Source organism: Pogoniulus pusillus, chromosome 24 (assembly GCF_015220805.1).
Source record: "Pogoniulus pusillus isolate bPogPus1 chromosome 24, bPogPus1.pri, whole genome shotgun sequence".
NCBI classification, from domain to species: domain Eukaryota; kingdom Metazoa; phylum Chordata; class Aves; order Piciformes; family Lybiidae; genus Pogoniulus; species Pogoniulus pusillus.
In genome coordinates this window covers 19,042,117-19,065,325 of record NC_087287.1, presented here as the reverse complement: position 1 = coordinate 19,065,325, position 23,209 = coordinate 19,042,117, and the positions used below count along the sequence as shown (strand labels likewise).

Sequence of the window (23,209 nt, the reverse complement as noted above, 5' to 3'; positions counted from 1 at the left end):
CATCTCTCTGAGCAGATGCCAGCTTTTTCCTGGGAACTGTCTTGGTTGGCAAGGTAGCAAAAATAAGTGGCCAAGGATTTTGTAGAGCATTTGAATCATTCGGGTTGGAAAAGACCTTCTGAGGTCATTGAGTCCAGCCATAACCCAGCTCCTGTGACCACTGAGCTCTGGCCTGAAGGAACACAGCTTTAGACCAGACATTAGGAACCTTTTTTTTTCCCACCAAGAGTGGTCAGACAAATGGAATGTGCTGCCCAGGGAAGTGGTGGAGTCAGCAGCCCTGGCTGCGCTTAAAGGTTGTTTGGATGTGGTTTAGGGTGAGGCTTGTAGGGTAGGGATGATATGGGTTGCACTTGGTGGTCCTGAGGGGCTTCTCCAACCTCAGGCTTTCTGTGATTCTGTGATCTACAGCTTCTTGAACCCTAACACCAACAACAAACCAACCATCCAAAATCCTCTGCAAAGACCTACCAACTGGTTTGGTGCAACAGTGTCTTTCACAGTCCTTTACCTTGCTGCCTTTCCTGGATCATGGAATGATAGAACTGTTTGGGTTGGAAAAGGTCTCCAAGCTCATCCAGTCCAACAGCAGCCCAGCCCTACCATGGCCATCAAAAAATGGCCCCAGGTGCCATGGCCACACCTTGCTGGGATGCCTCCAGGCATGGGCACTCCACCACCACCCTGGGCAGTCTGTGTCAAGCCCTGACCACTCTTGAACCAAAGAAATTGTTCCTCATCTCCAACCTAACCATGGCACTAAGTGCCCCAGCCAGGCTTGGCTGCAACACCTCCAGGCACAGCCACTCCACCACCTCCCTGGGCAGCCCATTCCAATGCCAATCACTCTCTCTGCCAACAACTTCCTCCTCACATCCAGCCTAGACCTGCCCTGCCACAGCTTCAGACTCTGTTCCCTTGTTCTGTTGCTGGCTGCCTGGCAGCAGAGCCCAACCCCACCTGGCTGCAGCCTTTGCAGGTCACTATTTTGTAGTGTAGTGGCCTGAGCAGTCAGTGGCAGTGGGGTGTGGGGGTTCAGTTTAGTTTTTGGACTGCAGGCATTTATTGCATCAGAACTTAGTAGCCTTTTAAATCAATGTTAACTTCCTGGCAAAGGGAGCTTCTCCTCTTTCTCCAAAGGGAGATTATTTGGCTGATGATTTCCCTGGCACACACAGGATCACAGACTCACACAGTGCTAGCTTGGGAGGGACCCCCAGGACCATCTGCTCCAACCTCTCTGAGTGCTGCTGCAGCTGCAGTGAGCTGCCCAGCAGCCTGCCAAGCTGAGCCTCCAAACTGCCCAGTGCAGGACACTGCACTGCTGCCCTTGGCAGATGATTCCAGTGTCCAGCTGTGCTCTTGGGGAGCATTTCCTTCTGGAGCCCAATGGCAGTGTCCCCAGCACTGACTTGTCCCCATCCCTCCTTGTCTGCTCCATGGGACTCCTTGGCACAAGGGAGTCTCCACCCTCCTGACAGCCTCCCTTTGTGTCCTGCTCGGTGGTGATAAGGTCTGCCCTGAGCCTTCTCTCCTCCAGGCTGTGCAAGCCCAGCTCTCAGCCTCTCCTCACAGGGCAGAGCCCTTCCAGCCCTCTGCTCATTCTCTGCCCCTTCTCTGGGCACTCTCCAGCCTGTCCACATCTCTTGTACCGCAGGGACCAAACCTGCAGGCAGAGCTCCAGGTGTGGGCTGACCAGCACTGAGCAGAGTGGGACAAGGACTTCTTTATCTCTGCTGGGGATGCCCCTGGGGATGCAACCCAGCATCCTGTCGGCCTTCTTTGCCCACGCTGAGCCCTTCAGAGATACCAGGCTGGGAGCTGGCAGCACTCAGCTCAAACTTAAGAATCTTAAGCTCTTGCTCTACCAGTAGGCATAGTGGCTCCCAGCTTCTCTCCCAGGCTTTCTAGACAGAAGGCAGTCAAAGAATTGCAGTTCAACTGCAGGCAGCCAGTCCCTGGGCTTCTCCAGGCTGCATTCCTTGTTTTACCAGCTAAAACCACCTTGCACTTTCCCACCAGCTCTCTCCAGTCCAACCCAGTTCATACAGCTGCACGTCTCTTTGTCTCTTTTAGTGTCAAGAGGTGATTGAGAGGTCTCTGAGCACAGCCACGGCTCTGGCAGATGATGTGGACTTCTGTTCATTTCTCTTTGATACTTTTGGGAAGGGGCAAATAAAGAAGTCCAAAACCAGCCCTGATGCCTTCGTGCAGCTTGCCCTGCAGCTGGCTCACTACCGGGTAAGGAACGCCTGAGTGCTGCGCTGCGTGGAGCCATCAGCTCTGGCACTGGGTGAGGCAAGCTGGGGGGGATCTGGGACTGCTTTGCAAGGTCGTTAAAGACATTCCATGGAAGTGGAGGCAAACCCTGAACAGATCACTGGAAATCAATTGTCCAAAGGTCAGCATCCTGACACTTGGGCAGGGTTTGCTGCTTAGCTGGCCTGTCCTGAGGCATTCTGGACTTGAAAGAAGTAGATAGGAGACTTCCACTGCTCTGAGTGTTACTTTAAACAGTGTTAGGAGCAGTGCTCAGCTTAGCTTTGAGCTCAGAGTGCCTCTCACTTCTGTCCTCATGGGCAAACAGAAATGCTGCTGTGTTGTCTCTTAGCTCAGCTTTTCTGTGACGTGCTTGCAGACAACACCAGTGTGGCAACCTGAGTGCTTTTAGTTTTGCTTTCTCGTTCCTGCAGGTGAGCTGCTACTCTGCCTTGGTTTATGGATGTGTATATATAAACATCCACATCTACAGAAAGGGGTTTTTAAGCCTTTTGGGTTTAGCAATAACAAATGTTTTGTCACAGCATCCAGATTTCCTGGATAGTGTCACCGCTTACCATGTGTAGCTCCGTGGCCCATGGCTCAGTTACCCACACACTGCTTTCATTTTGGAGGTTTCTCCCCCTCATTTAAAACAACAACCTCCTTCTGACCTCTCCTGATGTGTGTTTCAGACAGGCAGAGCTTCTGGAGTGCCAGATAAACTTCTGCCACTTGGCAGCTTTCAGTCTGTAGATCCAAAGGTCTGTGCACACCTACAGGGTGTGTGGGAGCCACACAGCCTGCTTTCAGCTCTCATGTTCTCAGGGATCCCTCCCACAGCTCTGCATCTCTGTGCTGGTAGAGATTTAACTGCAGATACACTGAAGGCTGGCAGAGTTTGCTCTTTCTCCCTGTTTCTCTTAACAGGGCTGTGTTCATCAGGAAGTCCCTGAGCTTTCATAGTGGCTTTTGCCAGCCTTTAAAACAGCTTCTGTTATACAGTGCAGAAGCCTGGGGTAGTCCTGTCTACTTTGGTTGCTCTTTTAGCACTGATTAAACTCTGCTCCTGATACTATTTGTGCTGTGATTACTGTGAGACTGCTCATGGTGGCTGCTAAAAGCATCACACCGAGTTTGATTTGTGGAGTGATCTGTGTCATAGAATCAAGCAGGTTGGAAGAGAGCTCCAAGCTCATCCAGCCCAACCTAGCACCCAGCCCTACTCAATCAACCAGACCATGGCACTAAGTGCCTCATCCAGGCTTTGCTTCAACACTTCCAGGATCCTTGCAGTGTTTGCAGTTCCAGATTTACCCAAAGGGACTGGCACTGGCCTGTGCCCTGTGCTCCACCTAACAGTGCTGCTGCTCTGTGCTAAGCATGTGTTGGTACTTCTGAGCCCCTGCAGTCTGAAAAGTCTGTGATGATCACAGTGTGAGCATGAGGAGTGGCTGGGCCAGAGGGCTGGACACTGAGCCCAAGTGTGAGCCTAAGTAGAGATCCAGCCCTAGCCAAGCAACCAGGCCATGGCACTAAGTGCCCAGCCAGGCTTAGCTTCAACACCTCCAGCCACAGCCACTCCACCATCTCCCTGGGCAGCCCATTCCAATGCCAATCACTCTCTCTGACAACAACTTCCTCCTAACATCCAGCCAACACCTGCCCTGGCACAGCTTCAGACTCTGGCCCCTTCTTCTGGTGCTGGCTGCCTGGCAGCAGAGCCCAACCCCACCTGGCTACAGCCTCCCTGCAGGCAGCTGCAGGCAGCAATCAGCTCTGCCCTGAGCCTCCTCTGCTGCAGGCTGCACCCCCCCAGCTCCCTCAGCCTCTCCTCACAGGGCTGCTGTATGTGAGGTGTTGGTTAGGGCAGGTGGGGGCTAAGCCTGGGCAGAGCTCTAACTGGCTGCTGTTGCACTCTGAAGGACATGGGGAAGTTCTCCCTGACGTATGAAGCCTCCATGACGCGCCTGTTCCGCGAGGGCAGGACCGAGACCGTGCGCTCCTGTACCGTGGAATCCACTCACTTTGTCCGTGCCATGGAGGACCCAGCTGAGAGTGTAAGTTCACAGGCATCCCGAGGGCTCTGCAGCCCACTGCCAGGCACAGCTCTCACAGCTCCAGCTGATGAACCAATGGTTGCGTTTGCAGGTGTGCTGGTTTGAGGCTAACTGGAATATTTTAGTGAGAGAAATTAGACTCTAGGCTGGGCAAAGGAAACGATGCTGAGCTCTGCTGCACTCACAGGCTGGCTGAGATGGATGAAAGCAAGGACACAAATTAGATAAGACAGTGTCAGTGTGTGTGTCTGTGCTTCCTTCTGGGCCTTTGCTGTGTAACCCAACTAATTCTGCTTCTAACCCCCCTTGCCCACCCTTGCAGCTCACCTTGCAGGTAAGGCAGACTCTGGGATAAGGCAGAGGGGTGGGAAGAAGGTGGCAGGGTGGTTGAGAGCCCCTCCTGGGCACTCTGGTTTCTGGCAGGGCTGTTGTGTTTCTGCATTGCCTTTAACTTGTCTGCTGCTGTCTGGAGCTGTGAATATTGTAACTATCTGCTTGTGTCTTGTGCTGAGCTGTGAGCAGAAAGCTTCAGTGCTTAACTGCCAGCTCAGCTGAGTCTAGTCTGGGTGATTTCATAAGAGTGGGGGGGCAGGGAACTCCTAAACCATCACAGCAGGGTTTGCTGAGCAGGGAAGAGGCTTCCCAGTTCTTTAGAGTCAGTAACAATTATACCTGAAAAAAGAACAGGTTTTTGTTAACTAGAGATGTGCTCAGGTACTGCACCCAGCAACCCCTGCAGGGCTGCATGTTACTATAGGGAAGGTCCATAGTAGGTCCACAATAATCAGTAACTCAACATCGACTTAGCACCTGCAGCACTACGCCTCTGAATCAGAGAATCAGCCAGGCTGGCAGAGAGCTCCAAGCTCAGCCAGCCCATCCTAGCACCCAGCCCTAGCCAGTCAACCAGACCATGGCACTAAGTGCCCCAGCCAGGCTTGGCTGCAGCACCTCCAGCCACAGCCACTCCACCACCTCCCTGGGCAGCCCATTCCAGTGCCAATCACTCTCTCTGACAACAACTTCCTCCTCACAGCCAGCTTAGACCTGCCCTGGCACAGCTTGAGCCTGGGTCCCCTTCTTCTGTTGCTGAGTGCCTGGCAGCAGAGCCCAACCCCACCTGGCTACAGCCTCCCTGCAGGCAGCTGCAGGCAGCAATGAGCTCTGCCCTGAGCCTCCTCTGCTGCAGGCTGCACACCCCCAGCTCCCTCAGCCTCTCCTCACAGGGCTCTGCTCCAGGCCCCTCCCCAGCCTTGCTGCCCTTCTCTCAACACCTTCCAGCACCTCAGCAGCTCTCTGCAATTCAGGAGCCCACAGCTGGACACAGCCCTCAAGGGGTGGCCTGAGCAGTGCTGAGCACAGGGGCACAAGAACCTCCCTTATCCTGCTGCCCACACTGCTCCTCAGCCAGCCCAGGATGCCATTGGCTCTGCTGCCCACCTGGGCACTGCTGCCTCCTCTTCAGCTCCTCTCTCCCAGCACCCCCAGCTCCCTCTCTGCCTGCCTGCTCTCAGTCACTCTGGCCCCAGCCTGTAGTGCTGCTTGAGGTTGTTGTGGCCAAAGTGCAGAACCCTGCACTTGGCCTTGTTAAATCTCATCCCATTGGCCTCTGCCCACCCATGCAGCCTGGCCAGGTCCCTCTGCAGAGCTCTCCTACCCTCCAACAGCTCCACAGCTGCTCCTGGCTTGGTATCATCTGCAAACTCACTGATGCTGAGGTCCAATGCCCTGCTCCAGATCATCAGTACAGATGCTGATACTGGGAAGAATGGACCTCTTAGCTCAGTCCTGCTGCTTCTTATCAGTCATCTTTTGTCTCTGCCCTTTCTTGCTGGCTGAAATGGTACAGGCAGTGTTGGACACTACCCTTGAGGGATGGATAGATTGAAGAGAGTCTTTAAAAGAGAGCAGAGATGGTTAGAAATGTCTGAAGGGGATGTCTGAGGAGAGTTTGAACTTGAGAGTTCTTGCCTAGTCTAAAGAAGCGAGGACAGCGTAGAAGCGAAAATCAGCTGGAGTGTGCTAAAGAGGACAGAAGGTCTGGTGCAGAGATGACTGAAATGATCTGTTCTCCATCCTGAGAAGTGATGGACTTAAAAGTCAGGGGGGAGAAAACAACAAGGGAATCATTTTCTCCTAGTAAGGATAATAAATAAGGAGAGAAACAGTGAGAGGCCTGAACTGGATTGTTTAGGGAAGTTGTTTTTTCACTTGGAACATCTTTAGAAGTAGGCTACATCATGGTCCTTGAGGACAGAGTTGTAGCTGGCAGTTCTGAGGGAAGTGCAGGCAGATCATGGAATGGTTTAGGTTGGAAGGGACCTCAAGGACCATCCAGTTCCAACCTCCTGCCATAGTCAGGGACACCTCCCACTAGAACAGGTCTCATCCAACCTGGCCTTGGAACACCTCCAGGGAGGTTGTGGAGCACAGAAGCACCCAATGTGATCAAAGATCACATTGGGTGCTTCTGTGCTCCACAACCTCCCTGGGCAACCTGTGCCAGTGTCTCACCACCCTCAACCTGTGCCAGTGTCTGTGATACCTGCAGTTGAGTCCATAAGGGTGAGAAGGATGAGGAGCGTTTGGTGTTAGCCGCGCGCAGCATCTTGTGCTTGACCCTGATGCGCTCTAGGCTTGAACCATTGCTGCACCTTGGTTTCTACACCTCTGTCCTCAGCCCAGGTCATTGAATTCATTGTTCTCTCTCTTTTTTTTCCCCCCCCTCACTGTTAGACTGAAACAAAGCTGAAGCTCTTCCGCTCGGCTGCTGCCAAACACCAGCTCCTGTATCGCCTCGCCATGACCGGCGCGGGCATCGACCGCCACCTCTTCTGCCTCTACGTTGTCTCCAAGTACCTGGCTGTAGACTCTCCTTTCCTCAAGGAAGTAAGTGACTTGGATTGATAACTATTAATGAGTAACTCTTAGTTTGCTTAGTGTTTGTGGTACCTGCTCATGTACTTGGCCAACTCTGGCTTCCCGAAGTAAAAAGGTGAGAGTTGAGCTTTGCTCAGCATCTGCTGGTAGAAGGGAAGAGTCCTGGGTGCAGTTCTGGAGCTCCTCCAAACAGGAAGGACATGGAAGTGTTGGAGCCAGTCCAGAGGAGGCCACCAAGATGCTCAGTGGGCTGCAGCAGCTCTGCTGTGAGGACAGGCTGGGAGAGTTTGGGCTCTGAAGGACATGGAACTGTTGGAGCCAGTCCAGAAGAGAGCCATGAAAATGCTCAGAGGGCTGCAGCAGCTCTGCTAAGAGGACAGGCTATAAGAGTTGGGGCTCAGCAGCCTGGAGAAGAGAAGGCTTCCAGGAGACCTTGAAGTGGCCTTCCAGTATCTGAAAGGGGCTCCAGGAAGGCTGGGGAGGGACTACTGACAAGGTCTTGTGATGACAGGAGGAGGAGGAATGGGTTGAACTGGGCCCCATCCTCTTTAACATCTTCACAGATGATCTGGATGAGGGCATGGAGTCAGTCATCAGCAAGTGTGCAGATGACACCAAGCTGGGGGCAGATGTGGCTGGGTTGGAGGGCAGAAGGGCTCTGCAGCAGGACCTTGACCGCCTGGACAGATGGGCAGAGTCCAAGGGGATGGCTTCAATAGCTCCAAGTGCTGAGTGCTGCACTTTGGCCACAACAACCCCATGCAGAGATACAGGCTGGGGTCAGAGTGGCTGAGAGCAGCCAGACAGAGAGGGATCTGGGGGTGCTGATTGATACCCACCTGAACATGAGCCAGCAGTGTGCCCAGGAGAGCCAGTGGCATCCTGGCCTGCATCAGGAATGGTGTGGCCAGCAGGAGCAGGGAGGTCATTCTGCTCCTGTACTCTGCACTGGTTAGACCTCACCTTGAGTGCTGTGTTCAGTTCTGGGCCCCCCAGTTTAGGAGGGACATTGAGATGCTTGAGCGTGTCCAGAGAAGGGCAACGAGGCTGGGGAGAGGCCTTGAGCACAGCCCTACGAGGAGAGGCTGAGGGAGCTGGGATTGGTTAGCCTGGAGAAGAGGAGGCTCAGGGGAGACCTTATTGCTGTCTACAACTACCTGAGGGGAGGTTGTGGCCAGGAGGAGGTTGCTCTCTTCTCTCAGGTGGCCAGCACCAGAACGAGAGGACACAGCCTCAGGCTGTGCCAGGGGAGATTTAGGCTGGAGGTGAGGAGAAAGTTCTTCCCTGAGAGAGTCATTGGGCACTGGAATGGGCTGCCCGGGGAGGTGGTGGAGTCGCCGTCCCTGGAGCTGTTCAAGGCAGGACTGGACGTGGCACTTGGTGCCATGGTCTGGCCTTGAGCTCTGTGGTAAAGGGTTGGACTTGATGATCTGTGAGGTCTCTTCCAACCTTGGTGATACTGTGATAACTGGCAGAAGGGAGATTGAAACTGGATGTTAGGAAGAAGTTGTTTGCAGTGAGGGTAGTGAGACACTGGCACAGGTTGCCCAGGGAGGTTGTGGAGCACGGAAGCACCCAGTGTGTGCTTCTGTGCTCCACAACCTCCCTGGAGCTGTTCAAGGCCAGGTTGGATGAGGCCTTGAGCAGCCTGTTCTTGTGAGAGGTGTCCCTGCCTATGGCAGGGGTTTGGAACTGGTTGATCCTTGATGTCCTTTCCAACCTAAACCATTCTAGCTCATGGTAGCTCAAGGAGGTGGTGGAGTCACCATCCCTGGAGATGTTCAAAAACAACCCCAAGCAGTGCTACAGGCTGGGGACAGAGTGGCTGGAGAGCAGGCAGACAGAAAGGGACTGTGGAGTACTGTTAGATAGTAGCTGAACATGAACCAGTATAGGCTGGATGTTAGGAGGAAGCTGTTGGCAGAGAGTGATTGGCATTGGAATGGGCTGCCCAGGGAGGTGGTGGAGTGGCTGTGGCTGGAGGTGTTGCAGCCAAGCCTGGCTGGGGCACTTAGTGCCATGGTGTGGTTGGTTGGGCAGGGCTGGGTGCTAGGCTGGGCTGGCTGAGCTTGGAGCTCTCTTCCAACCTGCCTGATTCTCTGATATGATTCTATGAGTCCAAGTTCTGTTTCAGTTTGCTTTGTCTGTACAGAGTAGCAGCCTTGAAGCAAAGTTTTCTGAGAGCTCTGTAGCACATGAAGAAATTCTTGCCAGTGAGGGTGGGGAGACACTGGAACAGGTTGCCCAGGGAAGGTTGTGATTGCCCTCTCCCTGGAGGTGTTAAAGGCCAGGCTGGATGAGAACTGGTCCAGTGGGCAATGTCCCTGCCCATGGCAGAGGGTTGGAAGTGGATGATCTTAAAGGTGCCTTCCAACCATACTGTGAATGCAGGAATCTCTACTCACTGTAATTAAGGATTGCAAGAAAGATGCAGTCACTACTACCAAAAAATGTACTGCTTGCCTAAGGGTTTGACCTACTGCCCAGGCAGTGCCACAGGGGCCATGTGTGTGTCCTCTCCAGGACATTCTATTGCAGCTGTGACAAAATCACTTCCTTTTACTGTGGATGACAGGAGCTGTGTGCTGCACTTTGTTGTTTTCAGTGCCCAGTGTCACTGTTCATTCCCGTGGCAAATGGCTTACTGCTTAAACCAGATTTTATACAGCAGCTGTGCTGCACTTGCTGCTCTTTTCCTGGTTGATAAAAACTGTGCTCAAGCTGGCCTGGAAGTGAAGCCACTCACACCTGCCTGCTTGCCCTCCTACATGCTGAGAGTAAACCCACTTTGTACAGCTCCCACAGCCTGCCAAGATGTGGGCACAGTCCTGTTCAATATCTTTAGTGATGATCTGGAGCAGGGGATGGAGTCCAGCATCAGTGAGTTTGCAGATGACACCAAGCTAGGAGCAGCTGTGGAGCTGTTGGAGGGTAGCAGAGCCCTGCAGAGGGACCTGGCCAGGCTGCATGGGTGGGCAGAGGCCAATGGGATGAGATTGAAGAAGGCCAAGGGCAGGGTTCTGCACTTTGGCCACAACAACCCCAAGCAGCACTAGAGGCTGGGGCCAGAGTGTCTGAGAGCAGGCAGGCAGAGAGGGAGCTGGGGGTGCTGGGAGAGAGGAGCTGCAGAGGAGGCAGCAGTGCCCAGGTGGGCAGCAGAGCCAATGGCATCCTGGGCTGGCTGAGGAGCAGTGTGGGCAGCAGGACAAGGGAGGTTCTTGTGCCCCTGTGCTCAGCACTGCTCAGGCCACCCCTGGAGTGCTGTGTCCAGTTGTGGGCTCCTGAATTGCAGAGAGCTGCTGGGGTGCTGGAAGGTGTTGAGAGAAGGGCAGCAAGGCTGGGGAGGGGCCTGGAGCAGAGCCCTGTGAGGAGAGGCTGAGGGAGCTGGGGGGGTGCAGCCTGCAGCAGAGGAGGCTGAGGGCAGAGCTCATTGCTGCCTGCAGCTGCCTGCAGGGAGGCTGTAGCCAGGTGGGGTTGGGCTCTGCTGCCAGGCAGCCAGCACCAGAAGAAGGGGACAGAGCCTGAAGCTGTGCCAGGGCAGGTCTAGGCTGGCTGTGAGGATGAAGTTGTTGTCAGAGAGAGTGATTGGCATTGGAATGGGCTGCCCAGGGAGGTGGTGGAGTGGCTGTGGCTGGAGGTGTTGCAGCCAAGCCTGGCTGGGGCACTTAGTGCCATGGTCTGGTTGGTTGGGCAGGGCTGGGTGCTAGGTTGGGCTGGCTGAGCTTGGAGCTCTCTTCCTGCCTGCTTCATTCTATGGTTCTATGATCCTCATCTGGAAAAGCAAGGGGGTTACAAGCTTCTAACTCCCTGGGGTAGCTTAGCAGGATTTGAATATGACCATTAATGATCCTCTTGTTATGAGCCCTGTTCTGCAGAATTGAGCAGGCTGTGGAGCAGATGAATCAGTTTGGAAATGGCATTTCTGCTGAAGGGGTTTTTATTCTCTTTCCCCAACTGACCTCACGACCTCTCATGTTAATATTTTGCCTCTCAGGCACAAGTTCAGCTCTACGTTGTAACCTTCTTCATTGCTCCTGCCGTTGAAGTGGGAACTAGAATGACCCTTAGTGGTGCACCACAGTATCACAGGATACTAGGGTTAGAAAAGACCTCTGGACATCATCCAGTCCCACTCCCCTGCCAGGGCAGGGGCACCCAGGGCAGGGCACCCAGGAACATGTCCAGGTGGGGTTTGAAAGTCTCCAGAGCAGGAGACTACACAACCTCTCTGGGCAGCCTGCTCCAGGCCTCCAGCACCCTCACAACAAAATTGTTTCTCCTCATACTGAAGTGAAACTTCCTGGGTTCCCCTTTTCCCTTGTCCTCTCATGGGCACCCCCCAAAAGAGCCTGGCACCTTCATCCTGACACCCACCCCTCTGCTATTTACAGCCACCGAGCAGTTCCCCTCTCCTCCTTCTCCACACTAGCCCCAAGCCCTTCAGTCTTTCTTCTTAGCAGAGATATTCAAGTCCCCCAATCCTCACAGCCTCTGCTGGTCTCTCCCCAGCAGATCCCTGTCTCTCATGAACTGGGGGGCCCAGAATGGGACACAGCATTGCAGCTGTGGCCATTACTGACCAATCACTGAGTGCTTTCAGTCTTCTCTTGACTAGTTTTGAGCAAGTTGCAAGTTTTAAGGCAGTGCATTACAGAGCTTTGTGTCTTTTGCATCTCTTACACAGGTCTTGTCAGAGCCTTGGAGGCTATCAACGAGTCAGACTCCACAGCAGCACATTGATCTGAAGAAGAACCCTGAGATGGTGTCCTGTGGTGGAGGATTTGGGCCGGTATGTTTGCTAAATAACCCTGCCACTGCAAAACCACCTTCAGTCAGGGGGCCTGGGGTGATGCAAAGCTCCACAGGAGCCTGCAGTGTGAGTGCAGCCCAGACAGCAACCCTGTGCTGGGCTGCAGCAAGAGCAGTGTGGGCAGCAGGGCAAGGGAGGGGATTCTGCCCCTTGGCTCTGCTCTCCTCACACCCCACCTGCAGTCCTGGGGGCAGTTCTGCAGCCCCCAGCACAAGCAGCACATGGAAGTGTTGGAGCCAGTGCAGAGGAGGCCACCAAGATGCTGAGAGGGCTGCAGCAGCTCTGCTGTGAGCACAGGCTGAGAGAGTTGGGGCTGTGCAGCCTGGAGAGGAGAAGGCTTGGAGGAGACCTTGGAGTGGCCTTGCAGGATGTGAAGGGGGCTGCAGGAGGGCTGGGGAGGGACTATTGACAAGGTCTGGGAATGGCAGGAAGAGGAGGAATGGGTTTGAAGTGGCAGAGGGGAGATTGAAACTGGCTGTTAGGAAGAAGTTGTTTGCAGTGAGGGTGGTGAGACACTGGCACAGGTTGCCCAGGGAGGTTGTGGCTGCTTTCTCCCTGGAGGTGTTCAAGGCCAGGTTGGATGAGACCTTAAGTGACCTGTTGCAGTGGGAGGTGTCCCTGCCTATGGCAGGGGGTTGGAACTGGCTGACTCTTGAGGTCCCTTCCAACCTAAACCATTCTATGATTCTAGTCTGTCACACCTTGATGCTGCACAGCAGAGGTGCTCCACTGCTTTGGGTGCTGCACAGCAGTGATGCTCCACATGCTTTGGGTGCTGCACAGCAGAGGTGCTCCACTGCTTTGGGTGCTGCACAGCAGTGATACTCCACATGCTGTGGATGCTGCACAGCAGTGATGCTCCACATGCTGTGGATGCTGCACAGCAGTGATGCTCCACATGCTTTGGGTGCTGCACAGCAGAGGTGCTCCACATGCTTTGGATGCTGCACAGCAGAGGTGCTCCACATGCTTTGGGTGCTGCACAGCAGTGATGCTCCACATGCTTTGGGTGCTGCACAGCAGTGATGCTCCACATGCTTTGGGTGCTGCACAGCAGTGATGCTCCACATGCTTTGGGTGCTGCACAGCAGTGATGCTCCACATGCTTTGGGTGCTGCACAGCAGTGATGCTCCACATGCTTTGGGTGCTGCACAGCAGTGATGCTCCACATGCTGTGGATGCTGCACAGCAGAGGTGCTCCACATGCTTTGGGTGCTGCACAGCAGTGATGCTCCACATGCTTTGGGTGCTGCACAGCAGTGATGCTCCACATGCTTTGGGTGCTGCACAGCAGTGATGCTCCACATGCTTTGGGTGCTGCACAGCAGTGATGCTCCACATGCTTTGGGTGCTGCACAGCAGTGATGCTCCACATGCTTTGGGTGCTGCACAGCAGTGATGCTCCACATGCTGTGGATGCTGCACAGCAGAGGTGCTCCACATGCTTTGGGTGCTGCACAGCAGAGGTGCTCCACATGCTTTGGATGCTGCACAGCAGAGGTGCTCCACTGCTTTGGATGTTGCACAGCAGTGATGCTCCACATGCTTTGGGTGCTGCACAGCAGTGATGCTCCACATGCTTTGGGTGCTGCACAGCAGTGATGCTCCACATGCTTTGGGTGCTGCACAGCAGTGATGCTCCACATGCTTTGGGTGCTGCACAGCAGTGATGCTCCACATGCTTTGGGTGCTGCACAGCAGTGATGCTCCACATGCTTTGGGTGCTGCACAGCAGTGATGCTCCACATGCTTTGGATGTTGCACAGCAGAGGTGCTCCACATGCTTTGGGTGCTGCACAGCAGAGGTGCTCCACATGCTTTGGGTGCTGCACAGCAGAGGTGCTCCACATGCTTTGGGTGCTGCACAGCAGAGGTGCTCCACATGCTTTGGGTGCTGCACAGCAGTGATGCTCCACATGCTTTGGATGTTGCACAGCAGAGGTGCTCCACATGCTTTGGGTGCTGCACAGCAGAGGTGCTCCACATGCTTTGGGTGCTGCACAGCAGTGATGCTCCACGTGCTTTGGGTGCTGCACAGCAGAGGTGCTCCACATGCTTTGGGTGCTGCACAGCAGAGGTGCTCCACATGCTTTGGGTGCTGCACAGCAGAGGTGCTCCACATGCTTTGGGTGCTGCACAGCAGAGGTGCTCCACATGCTTTGGGTGCTGCACAGCAGAGGTGCTCCACATGCTTTGGGTGCTGCACAGCAGAGGTGCTCCACATGCTTTGGGTGCTGCACAGCAGTGATGCTCCACATGCTTTGGGTGCTGCACAGCAGAGGTGCTCCACATGCTTTGGGTGCTGCACAGCAGAGGTGCTCCACATGCTTTGGGTGCTGCACAGCAGAGGTGCTCCACATGCTTTGGGTGCTGCACAGCAGAGGTGCTCCACATGCTTTGGGTGCATGCTTGATGCTTCTGACATGTGCATGTGGCTCAAAGCCCTGCAGCCCCTTCTGCTCGTGTTGCAGCAGGAGAATGGCCTGTCCTTAAGGACATGCACAGTTGCCACAGGTGGAGCAGGGCTCCATGCAGAGCCCTCTGATCTCACGTGGCCTGTGCCCAGGCCGTTAGCAGTTTGCAGTCCCCTGGTGCCTAAATGAGCTGCTCAGGTTGGGAATGTGCACAGGCATTTCTGCTTGACTGTTCTTTGTGTTTCCTGGCTAATTAAGGAATGTGTTCCTGCTTGCCTCCAAATGAGGCTACTCAGTGTTCTGCTTGTCCTTGGTCCCTCAGCAGGTTTGCTGCCCACTCCAAGCTGTGTGGTGCAGCAGATAGGCTGCAGGGCAGGGGTACATCCAGAGGGACCTGCACAGGTGCAGAGGTGGGCACAAGACAACCTCAAGAGGTTCAACAAGACCAAGTGAAAGGTGGAGGCAATGCCAAGCACAAATACAGGCATGGCAGTGAGTGGCTGAGAGCAGCCCTGAGGAGAGGGACTTGGGGGTGCTGCTGGAGGAGAGACTCAACAGGAGCCAGCAGTGTGCACTTGCAGCCCAGAGAGCAACCAGAGCCTGGGCTGCAGCAGCAGCAGTGTGGCCAGCAGGGCCAGGGAGGGGATTCTCCCCCTCTGCTCTGCTCTGCTGAGACCCCACCTGGAGTACTGCATCCAGTTCTGGAGCCCCTGGGACAAGAGGGCTGTGGAGATGCTGGAGAGTGTCCAGAGCAGGGCCAGGAGGATGCTCAGAGGCTGCAGCAGCTCTGCTGTGAGCACAGAGTGAAAGAGTTGGGGCTGTGCAGGCTGGAGCAGAGGAGGCTCCCAGGTGACCTTCTTGTGGCCTGCCAGGATCTGAAGGGGGCTCCAAAAAAAACTGGGGAGGGACTTTTGAGGGTGTGAGGGAGTGGCAGGAGTGGGGGGAATGGAGCAGAGCTGGAGGTGGGGAGAGTGAGGCTGGAGGTGAGGAGGAAGTTGTTGAGCAGGAGAGTGGTGAGAGGCTGGAATGGGTTGCCCAGGGAGGTGGTTGAGGCCCCATGGCTGGAGGTGTTTGAGGCCAGGCTGGCTGAGGCTGTGTGCAGCCTGCTCTAGGGTAGGGTGTCCCTGGGCATGGCAGGGGGGTTGGCACTGGCTGCTCCTTGTGGTCCCTTTCAACCCTGACTGGTTCTATGGTTCTGCCTGTGAGCAGTGCCTAAGGCCACTGTCTGTGAGCTTTGAAGACCCCATTGTGTTGGTAGAGATTTTTACAAGCTGAATGGGGCAAATGGGGCTCAGCAGTGCCAGGCTGCTCAGCAGCAGTGGCAGCACAAAGCTTTAGGTTGTGAAGCTTGGAGGGAGGCAAGACAGGCAGGAGCATGGCAGCAGGATGGCCTCTGTCTTCTCCTGTCCTCAAGCTGTGCTTTGGTTTGCTGAAGCAGCTCAGGCTTTCCCCCTGCTTGTTGGTTCGGGGGAGTTCTCCAAGCCTCTCTGGAATGCAGCTCTGTAGTGCCAGTGGGGAGAAGAGTGCCAGGCTGCTCAGCAGCATTGGCAGCACAGAGCTTTAGGTTGTGAAGCTTGGAGTGAGGAAAGGCATGCAGGAGCATGGCAGCAGGGTGGCCTCTGTCTTCAGCAGGCACACTGGAAACGTGAGGTCACAGTGAAACTTGGAAGTGCTGCTGCTGTTGAAACTGGCCCAGAGCTCTGCTCGTGGTGGTTATTCTGGGCTGTATCTCTGCCCTGGGCTTAGGTGGCTCTGCCTTTGGGCAGGTGTTCACAAGACAAGGTTTGCAGGCTCTGTGTTTGTGTGCTCTCTGTGTACACCTGCAGAGTGATCCCAAGGGACAGGGGGTTTGGGTGTACACCTGCGCTGCTTTCTCCCTGTCTCACAGAGCTCTCTAGAGAGCTGCTTGGGGCCAGACCTTGCCAGGATGATGTCCTGGCACAAGGATTCCTGTTTCAGAGCTGGGGAATGCCACAGCCAGCCAGAACATGGGAATTCCATCCACTGCAGATGAGCCAAGAACTGCTTCTTTAAGTGGAACCAGTTTTCAGCAGCAGTTCCCTAGGTGTGGAAGCTTGAAATTTGCTCCAGGAGAAACTGCTTGTAGAACCTGTGTAGTAAGAGTTGTGTAACTGTGAATGTAGGAATGGAAGGAGAAAGGAGAAGTTTAGACTTGTTCTCTTCCTTCTTTCCCTAGGTGGCTGATGATGGCTATGGTGTTTCTTACATTATCTTGGGTGAAGATTCCATTCACTTCCATGTCTCCAGCAAAGTCTCCTGCTCTGAGACGGTAAGAGCCAGTCCTGTCCTCTGCTTTCTGTGTCCTGCTTACAAAACTGCTCTGCTCAGTGGCTAAAAGCAACGAGTAGGATGTGCAGTATGCAGCTATAATGTGGGTTTGCTTTCTCACCAGAGGCTGTTTGGTTGGGTTTGGTTGGGTTTGGGTTTTCTATCTGTACCAGCTTTATGAACGAGGGAAACCATCTGTGATGGTTTGGGTGTTCCCTGCCCTCCCCCACTTTGGAAGTCACCCAGACTAGACTCAGAGGCTCTGGAAATTGAATGAAGCTTTATACTTACAGCTTAGCACAAGATACAAGCAGAGAGTTACAATTTGTGCAGCTATAGACAGAAATATACAAGGTAAAAAGTAATGCAGAAGCACAACAGCCCTGACAGAAACCTGAGTCCTCAGGAGGGGCTCCCAACCACCCTGCCACCTTCTCCCACCCCTCTTCCTTACCCCAGATCTTGCCTTAAATTCAAGGTAAGTTTGGGGGGGTCAGCCAGGGAGATTAGGAAGCAGATGGATTAGTCACACAGATGGCAGGTTAGGTTGGAGAGAGAGTGAAGTTCAGCCCAAAGCCCAGACAGCAACTCTGTTATCTATATTTATGTTCTTACCTATCTCAGCAAGCCCATGAGTGCAGTAGACATCACCATTGTTTCCTTTCCACAGCTTGTAATCTAATTCTTCTCACCAGAACATCCTAGGTAGCTTCTAACTAGCACAGCATCTTCTGTTTCCCTTGATGCTTTCAAGCAGAAAGCAAGCCCAAGGCCATCTGTGCACACCCAGTTCCCTGGAACTCATGTGCAATGACTCATAGCTGTCCCATAAGAGGAAGAAGCCTCTTGGGGTTTGTCATTACAGTTCTGCTTGCAGATGTAAAGGAAGAGTAAGGTGGATGCTGCCTGCTCTTGAAAATCATCTCAGTTCAATGAATGCTGGCAACCCCCATGCCCATGCATCAGAGCTACGTTTCTCAAGCACAAATTAATCACATTTCTTAGACTAATGTCCATTAATGTGCCCCAGGGAGCAGTGCTGGGCACAGTCCTGTTCAGTGTCTCTAGTGATGATCTGGAGCAGGGCACTGAGACCAACATCAGTGAGTTTGCAGATGATACCAAGCTAGGAGCAGCTGTGGAGCTGTTGGAGGGTAGCAGAGCGCTGCAGAGGGACCTGGCCAGGCTGGATGGGTGGGCAGAGGCCAATGGGGTGAGATTGAAGAAGGCCAAGTGCAGGGTTCTGCAATTTGGCCACAACAACCCCAAGCAGCACTGCAGGCTGGGGGCAGAGTGGCTGAGAGCAGGCAGGCAGAGAGGGAGCTGGGGGTGGTGGGAGAGAGGAGCTGAAGAGGAGGCAGCAGTGCCCAGGTGGGCAGCAGAGCCAATGGCATCCTGGGCTGGCTGAGGAGCAGTGTGGGCAGCAGGACAAGGGAGGTTCTTGTGCCCCTGTGCTCAGCACTGCTCAGGCCACCCCTGGAGTGCTGTGTCCAGTTGTGGGCTCCTGAATTGCAGAGAGCTGCTGAGGTGCTGGAAGGTGTTGAGAGAAGGGCAGCAAGGCTGGGGAGGGGCCTGGAGCAGAGCCCTGTGAGGAGAGGCTGAGGGAGCTGGGGGTGTGCAGCCTGCAGCAGAGGAGGCTGAGGGCAGAGCTCATTGCTGCCTGCAGCTGCCTGCAGGGAGGCTGTAGCCAGGTGGGGTTGGGCTCTGCTGCCAGGCAGCCAGGGACAGAAGAAGGGGACAGAGCCTGAAGCTGTGCCAGGGCAGGTCTAGGCTGGCTGTGAGGAGGAAGTTGTTGTCAGAGAGAGTGATTGGCATTGGAATGGGCTGCCCAGGGAGGTGGTGGAGTGGCTGTGCCTGGAGGTGTTGCAGCCAAGCCTGGCTGGGGCACTTAGTGCCATGGTGTGGTTGGTTGGGCAGGGCTGGGTGCTAGGTTGGGCTGGATGAGCTTGGAGCTCTCTTCCCACCTGCTTGATGCTATGATTCTAGAATGTGGTAGTTGTCAGCTCTTCACTAGCCTGCTGTTGTAGAGACCTGCTTGGAGTGAGCTTCAGTTCACCCTTCCCCTGCAGCTGATGAGTCTGTGCAGTAGTACAGAGCTGAACTAGTTTTGCTCTTTCGACCTTCCCTTGTCCGAGAGCTCTCAGTGCCTTTGGTTAATCATTAAAGATGAGGAAATCCAAATTTGTTTTTTCCAGGGTTCAAAATGTTCTCCAGATGCCTGTTGGCTTGCACTTCAAATTCCCCTCTAGGTTTTACTTAGTAGTCAAGTCAAAGGTCCCTGCAGAAAAGGCAGCAGCCGTGTGTGGTGCTGGTACGAGTGGGGCCTTTGCAGTTGGTGCTGTCTGGAGCTGATCATCTCTGTAAGCTTCATTTCCTGATGCCACTCAGCACAGACAGGACAGGGCCAGGGTTCATTTCTACTTAGATCGTTTGGATTCTTCATTCTCAGAGCTTGCTGTAACTTTTTTTGATGGCAAATGATTCAGGATTCTGATAGGGGCTCAAATACAAAAGGTTGTTCTGCTCTCCTGGGTCATTAGTTCTGCACTGCTGAAGCATCCTGGGCTGGCTGAGGAGCAGTGTGGGCAGCAGGACAAGGGAGGTTCTCCTGCCCCTGTGCTCAGCACTGCTCAGGCCACACCTGGAGTGCTGTGTCCAGTTGTGGGCTTCTCAGTTCAAGAGAGCTGTTGAGGTGCTGGAAGGTGTTGAGAGAAGGGCAGCAAGGCTGGGGAGGGGCCTGGAGCAGAGCCCTGTGAGGAGAGGCTGAGGGAGCTGGGGGGGTGCAGCCTGCAGCAGAGGAGGCTCAGGGCAGAGCTGATTGCTGCCTGCAGCTGCCTGCAGGGAGGCTGTAGCCAGGTGGGGTTGGGCTCTGCTGCCAGGCAGCCAGGGACAGAAGAAGGGGACAGAGCCTGAAGCTGTGGCAGGGCAGGTCTAGGCTGGCTGTGAGGAGGAAGTTGTTGTCAGAGAGAGTGATTGGCACTGGAATGGGCTGCCCAGGGAGGTGGTGGAGTGGCTGTGCCTGGAGGTGTTGCAGCCAAGCCTGGCTGGGGCACTTAGTGCCATGGTCTGGTTGGTTGGGCAGGGCTGGGTGCTAGGCTGGGCTGGCTGAGCTTGGAGCTCTCTTCTGTGCTTGATTCTATGATCTAGCTCTACATGCTCCAGAACAACCTCCTTCAGGTGGCTGCTACCCTCAGCCTTGTGTGTGTTGTGTGCTTGCTCCCCCAGGACTCTCACCGCTTTGGGCACAACATCAGGCAGGCCATGGCTGACATCATGACCTTGTTCAGCTGCAGCCAGAACTGCGCCAAGTGACGGCCCAGAGCCTCCTCTGCACGGGAGAGCTGCGCTGCAGCGCCAGCCGGAGCCAGGGGCAGCAGACAGCAGCTGCTGGATACACCGAGTCAGCATCTTCTGAGCACCTAGGAAAACCTTAGCAGTGCAGCAAATGTTTCTTGCTTTTTGTTGTTGTTGTTTTTTTGTGTTTCAGTAGTTTGGAAGAGTTTTCTTTCCACAAAGGATGACTTGGGAACTGCTGTGTGCGTGGCCATGAAGTGTGGAACCCCCAGGCCAAGTCTTGGCTGGTTTGACTCCTGCCTTTTGCTCTCCAGTTGTATGCATCTGACCTGTTTTATTTCTGCATCAAATTAAGGCTCCTTCTGGTCCAGAACCCGAGGGATACAACGACCCTGTCTGAAGTAACTGGGAAAAGGTTGATCATGTTCTCATGTTTCAATCTGACTCACTGGCACCAAGCAGCAAGAAGCAAAAGTTGTACCTGTTGCACTTCATTGTTTAGGGTTTATTTGGTTGTTTCAGTCTGACTCACACCAAGCAGCAAGAGGCAAAAGTTGTACCTGTTGCACTTCACTGTTTTGGGGCTGGGGGTTCATGTTTAGGGCTTATTTGGTTGTTTCAGTCTGACTCACACCAAGCAGCAAGAGGCAAAAGTTGTACCTGTTGCACTTCACTGTTTTGGGGCTGGGGGTTCATGTTTAGGGCTTATTTGGTTGTTTCAGTCTGACTCACACCAAGCAGCAAGAGGCAAAAGTTGTACCTGTTGCACTTCACTGTTTTGGGGCTGGGGGTTCATGTTTAGGGCTTATTTGGTTGTTTCAGTCTGACTCACACCAAGCAGCAAGAGGCAAAAGTTGTACCTGTTGCACTTCACTGTTTTGGGGCTGGAGGTTTATGTTTAGGGTTTTTTGGTTGTTTCAGTCTGACTCACACCAAGCAACAAGAGCTAAAGGTTGTACCTGTTGCACTTCACTGTTTTGGGGCTGGAGGTTTATGTTTAGGGTTTTTTGGTTGTTTCAGTCTGACTAACACAAAGCAGCAAGAAGCAAAAGTTGTACCTGTTGCACTTCGTTGTTTTGGGGCTGGGGGTTTATGTTTAGGGCTTATTTGGTTTTTTGGGGGTTTGGTTTTGTTTTCTTGGGGTTGGTCAGTTTGGGGTTGGGTTTTTTTTTTTGGGTTGTTTCTTTTCTGTTGTTGTTTTGTTTTGTTTTCCAAACTTAACTTCTGTGAACCATTTTTGTACATCCTTGGTTTAAGCCACAGGAACACAGCAGTGAGCACTGAGGAGTGCTACTTTGGGGAGCAAAACCTGCACTTAGCTAGCAAAATATGCCCTGACCTAGCATGTTTGCCACATCCTTGGCTTTGTTTCCTTGGACCTGTGTTTACCTGACAGCCTTTGAAAGAGGAAGATCCCAAACCCTGAAAAGGTTCTGGCAAGAGCTGGTTCAGTGTTGTAGTTGTGAAGGTGAAGTAGCAGTAATGCAGAGGTCGTTTCCAAAGTGTGGTTGTGGCCTAAGCAGACCTGATTGTGTTTCCTCTGTGGTGCAGGTGTAAAGCTCTTTAAAAAGGCAAGCTTTTAAAGCTTGTGAAGGGCTTGAAACTCCAACCAAGTGCTCCCACCTGGAATGGCAAAGATCAGTGCCCAGGAAATACAGCAGGACCTTTGCTTCCCACAAACACCTGTGTGTGTTTGGGTGCATGCTGGTGGTGGTCCTTTGAGATCAGAGTTTCTGGGCTCTGAAGGCTGTCAGATACAAATGCAACCTGTTGGGCAGTCTGCAGCAGGAGGCTGGCTGCAGGAGCTGCTCAGCTGCAGTGTCCAGAGGCTGTCAGATACAACTGCAACCTGCTGGGCAGTCTGCAGCAGGAGGCTGCCTGCAGGAGCTGTTCAGCTGCAGTGTCCAGAGGCTGTCAGATACAACTGCAACCTGCTGGGCAGTCTGCAGCAGGAGGCTGCCTGCAGGAGCTGTTCAGCTGCAGTGTCCAGAGGCTGTCAGATACAATTGCAACCTGCTGGGCAGTCTGAGCAGGAGGCTGCCTGCAGGAGCTGTTCAGCTGCAGTGTCCAGAGGCTGTCAGATACAATTGCAACCTGCTGGGCAGTCTGCAGCAGGAGGCTGCCTGCAGGAGCTGTTCAGCTGCAGTGTCCAGAGGCTGTCAGATACAACTGCAACCTGCTGGGCAGTCTGCAGCAGGAGGCTGCCTGCAGGAGCTGTTCAGCTGCAGTGTCCAGAGGCTGTCAGATACAATTGCAACCTGCTGGGCAGTCTGAGCAGGAGGCTGCCTGCAGGAGCTGTTCAGCTGCAGTGTCCAGAGGCTGTCAGATACAATTGCAACCTGCTGGGCAGTCTGCAGCAGGAGGCTGCCTGCAGGAGCTGTTCAGCTGCAGTGTCCAGAGGCTGTCAGATACAACTGCAACCTGCTGGGCAGTCTGCAGCAGGAGGCTGCCTGCAGGAGCTGTTCAGCTGCAGTGTCCAGAGGCTGTCAGATACAATTGCAACCTGCTGGGCAGTCTGAGCAGGAGGCTGCTTGCAGGAGCTGCTCAGCTGCAGTGACTGGAGGCTGTCAGATACAACTGCAACCTGCTGGGCAGTCTGCAGCAGGAGGCTGCCTGCAGGAGCTGCTCAGCTGCAGTGTCCAGAGGCTGTCAGATACAACTGCAACCTGTTGAGCAGTCTGCAGCAGGAGGCTGCCTGCAGGAGCTGCTCAGCTGCAGTGTCCAGAGGCTGTCAGATACAACTGCAACCTGCTGGGCAGTCTGCAGCAGGAGGCTGCCTGCAGGAGAAGGAGAGCTGTGCAAAATGACCCCAGAGTGGGACAGCCCTGTGCCTGCCCAAACCCTTCCTGGGAGATGCTTGTGGTCAGAAGGGAGCGAGGGGAAGGTTGTTTCCCTTGAAAAAGAGCAAACTGTTCCCAAGTGCAGAAATAAAAGCAACAGCTTTGTGCTTGATGCTTCTTTCTCCCCCACCTCAGGGCTCCAGAGGTGTGGTTTGCTTTGGCAGTGCACTCTTAGCTCAGCTGTGCTGTTGGATTCTCTGTTCTTTCATGTAAGGTACGTGGCATTGACTAACACAGTGACTGCTGCTGCAGAGCTCTGCTGGCTTCAAGAGGCCTTTGGGGTTAATCTGCAACTCATCAGACTTGGAATGTTTTCTGGCCAGTATTTCTGACCACCTGTGCCTCTTGGTGCTGGGTTTGTT

The 23,209-nt window shown here is 54.0% G+C and overlaps 1 protein-coding gene across 3 annotated transcripts in view; it reads left to right on the top strand.

The window, feature by feature from the left end:
• The window catches only part of LOC135186272 (carnitine O-palmitoyltransferase 1, liver isoform-like), a 72,396-nt gene extending 51,911 nt beyond the window's left edge, over positions 1-20,485 (top strand). For all 3 annotated transcript variants that reach the window (XM_064163858.1, XM_064163859.1, XM_064163860.1), the window contains exons 16-21: positions 2,077-2,241; positions 4,185-4,319; positions 7,056-7,208; positions 11,884-11,988; positions 16,622-16,714; positions 19,939-20,485. In XM_064163858.1, coding sequence (XP_064019928.1) covers positions 2,077-2,241; positions 4,185-4,319; positions 7,056-7,208; positions 11,884-11,988; positions 16,622-16,714; positions 19,939-20,025 — 738 coding nt within the window. In that variant the 3' untranslated portion in view covers positions 20,026-20,485. The remainder of the gene's footprint in view (positions 1-2,076; positions 2,242-4,184; positions 4,320-7,055; positions 7,209-11,883; positions 11,989-16,621; positions 16,715-19,938) is intronic.
• The last annotated feature ends 2,724 nt before the right edge of the window (positions 20,486-23,209 follow it).